General features: G+C 30.3%; 1 protein-coding gene across 1 annotated transcript; it reads right to left on the bottom strand.

Annotated features, from left to right (window-relative positions):
• Positions 1-319: 319 nt before the first annotated feature.
• On the bottom strand, positions 320-2,126 carry LOC108360471 (uncharacterized). The gene is made up of 3 exons (XM_017612746.1): positions 1,838-2,126; positions 708-1,762; positions 320-334 (listed from the first exon to the last, which is right to left on the bottom strand). The coding sequence occupies exons 1-3, from the start codon at positions 2,124-2,126 to the stop codon at positions 320-322; spliced, it is 1,359 nt and encodes a 452-aa protein (XP_017468235.1).
• Positions 2,127-3,604: the final 1,478 nt, after the last annotated feature.

Raw genomic sequence — 3,604 nt, 5'->3', positions numbered from 1 at the left:
GATTTTAAGGTCCTTCAAATCATTGTAGTTTCTAAACGAATTCTTATAAAAAAGTGAAACTTATAGGTTATGTTAATAATCGTTAGTACTCTTTAAGTACACAAAAATAAAAAAAATATATTTTTTTTTTTATAAAAATTTTTTTTTTTTAGTTTTTATACATAAATGTATATAACTAAAAATGGGACTCTTTAAATTTGTTGATTTTAAAACTAAATAAGCTCTACAGTTTTAAGAATATCTCCTAAAAATTTCAGAGTGGGAGGTTAAGTGGTTTCTGTCCACCAGCCAATTCTTTATAGTCATTTCAGCTCTTTTCTCATATAAAGTGCACCTAAGAACAGTAGCATACAGTTTGTTTATGTTTTTTGTGAAACATTTTGTATGAGTTGGTATTTTTTTTTTAATATTAAAATTAAGCATCTCAAACTATATAACAAGTTTCAGTTTAACGTAAAAATACATGCTGATTTTTTATAACGAACCCCTAAGCAAGAAAAAATTATAAATACTTTTCAAAATCGCTTTCCATACTTCATTTTAGAACTTTTATTTATGTATATTAGACTTTTATAAAATCGCTCACTGAGTTTTTACACGCAAAAATAATAATACATAGTTTGTAAAATAAAAAAGAATTCATGAAATAATAATAAGGATAATATAAATTGTTAAATTTGTTGTGATGTATTTTTTAAGAAGTTTACGATTTGAAATTTTTCGCTGCTGGAGTATGTTTTCACTTTTAATTTGTGGTCGGTTTCAGCTTTAACAAAATGAAGCTTTTGGGTACCTGGTATAGTTTTGCAACTCTCAAACCGCACCTTCAAGAATGCAGCTGCAGTTTCGTAATCAGTTTCGCTGCAAAATGCTATTTCGATACTGGGAAAAGTGCCATCTTGCAGAGCCCACTCATACAGTTGATATGCAGTGGTTATTTGATGTTCTGAAGTCATCTGGAGGCTAGCTTTCCTTGCTTTTCTTTTTAAAGCTCCCCCTGCTCCATCGCATGGACCTTTTCCATGGGCAGTGGCATGAAAGTGCCATTCCGCAGATCGGCCAAAGTCATTTTCATGATTGTATATAGTTGTAAAGTGTTTGACATTTTTAAATTGTTGCGGCGCTCCGTCAGAGAAATAAATGCATTTGCGAATATTTGCATTGAAACGTGATAACCATTCATTAAAAGATTTTAAAAATACATACACGGCTACCGAGTCATGTTTTTTACAATCGGAAATAAAAATAAGTGTTTGATGATTAATTTTCCCACCATCGTTGTAATAGAACACAATTGGAAAAATCGTTGCCTGGTCATTATTCCAATGAAATCCAGTAACAGCGTTCTGGACAATAAAGGCATAGTTTTCAGCAAAATCGCAAGTGACTAAGCATTGGTCGATCTCTAAGTTGTTTTTCAAAGTTTTATAATAATTGGCTTGCTCCTTTGCTATAAATGAATGCATTAGAAATGTTTCGCTAGCCAAACAATAATTTTGGATAAACGTTTCGGTAGAAATACAAATGGTTTTCAACGTTGTCCTAGGTTGTGAATTCCAATTTTTGTAAGTAACTTCATTAATTTCGTATTTTTGAAATATTGCACTAATCAAACCCTCCAGTGTTTTTGAGATTGAACACTCCTTGCACATATTGAAAAAACATTCCTCCTTCGGATTGGGACACAACGACAGCATTATAACATCTTCGTAATTAACTACTGGATATTCCTCTTTTTTCATTAAAAGCACCAAATTACTGCCTAAAAATATTGAAAACACATAAATATACACATAATTAATAATTTTTGCATGTAAATTTTCCAAGAATTTCTTACCTAATGTCATAAGTTTTATGTTTTCATGGATAGGGCACGTGCAGACGTTATGCGTGCCTCCAGAACCTGCTAAAATGCAATGTGGTGGTCTAAGAGAACAAAATTTGGATAGGCCAATTGCCACATTAGGATTATCTTTAACGAATTTTGAATAAATTTCTTTCAGATTCCCTAACACAAGACGTTTTTGAAAAATTACAGATTTTCCATCGATTTTAACAGATTTCTTATCTTTCTGTCCTGGCATGAGAGAACTTATGTCATCGTGCTCGAAATATTCTTTGACCATACTTATTGTTTCTGCAGAAAGAGCCTTTTCTATAAAAATTTTGAATTTGTTAAGTGCTTTTTATATTAAACGCAAATCCCATCTTACTATTTCCTTTGCTATTCACAGAATGAATGTTAATTTCCCGAAATTTTCTTGCCTTTGAGACAATGTATCGAGAAGTATTCATCATTTTTGCTGTCTTGTTTATACTCCATTTTATATCTAAAAGTTTTAACAGCTCAATTTTTTCTTGGGGAGTTTTGCCAGGATTATGAAATTGAGCTTTTATTTCTGAAAAAAACTGGGTACTGTACCCATTTTCCTCCTAGAAATCAAATTAATGCTTGAAATATGCTAATGAAGTATGACACTAGTTACTTACCTCACTGTCAGAATCGTAAAGGGAATCACCGTCATCAGTATCAGAATAATAATCCGATTCCTCACAAATTGATGCGGAGTCCTTAAAATTATTTATATCACGTCTACAAGAGTCACACAAAAGATCTGTCGGGCACAAGGATTTGAACCTTTCACAAATATTCTTTGACGGTCGACGCAAATTATTTTTATGGACTTTTGAAGCGTGCGATTTTTTTTTAAAAGGATTACAACAAATGTTCTTGAACTTCCTTGTAGACATTTTATAAAACAGAATTTAAAATTAACTGAGCTATAATTCGTAACTAAAATTCCAAAGTGGTTGTGGTTCAAAAGTGCTCCTCAGAAAAAACCGTATACATAGGTGCCCGAATTTCTTATTTTAATGACAAAAAAAGATGTCAGCATGACTAATACGTCATCCGCCTGTTGAGTTATGCACTAGAATGCTGCTAAAATGAAGTATGGAAAGCGATTTTGAAAAGTATTTATAATTTTTTCTTGCTTAGGGGTTCGTTATAAAAAATCAGCATGTATTTTTACGTTAAACTGAAACTTGTTATATAGTTTGAGATGCTTAATTTTAATATTAAAAAAAAAAATACCAACTCATACAAAATGTTTCACAAAAAACATAAACAAACTGTATGCTACTGTTCTTAGGTGCACTTTATATGAGAAAAGAGCTGAAATGACTATAAAGAATTGGCTGGTGGACAGAAACCACTTAACCTCCCACTCTGAAATTTTTAGGAGATATTCTTAAAACTGTAGAGCTTATTTAGTTTTAAAATCAACAAATTTAAAGAGTCCCATTTTTAGTTATATACATTTATGTATAAAAACTAAAAAAAAAAAAATTGTATGAAAAAAAAAATATTTTTTTTATTTTTGTGTACTTAAAGAGTACTAACGATTATTAACATAACCTGTAAGTTTCACTTTTTTATAAGAATTCGTTTAGAAACTACAATGATTTGAAAGACCTTAAAATCATCGTATTTTTTCGTATATCAAAACTTTAAAAAATTAATTTATTTTATTTAATTAAAATTAATTTCGCATAATTTGCGAAAATAAAAAAATACGTGTCGATTTATATTGCATCCAGTTTA

This window comes from Rhagoletis zephyria, unplaced genomic scaffold (genome assembly GCF_001687245.7).
Source record: "Rhagoletis zephyria isolate East Lansing unplaced genomic scaffold, Rhagoletis_zephyria_1.1 Rzeph_scaffold_00577, whole genome shotgun sequence".
Lineage (NCBI taxonomy): Eukaryota > Metazoa > Arthropoda > Insecta > Diptera > Tephritidae > Rhagoletis > Rhagoletis zephyria.
Note: the sequence above shows the minus strand (reverse complement) of the source record. Positions and strands in the feature narration are given on the sequence as shown.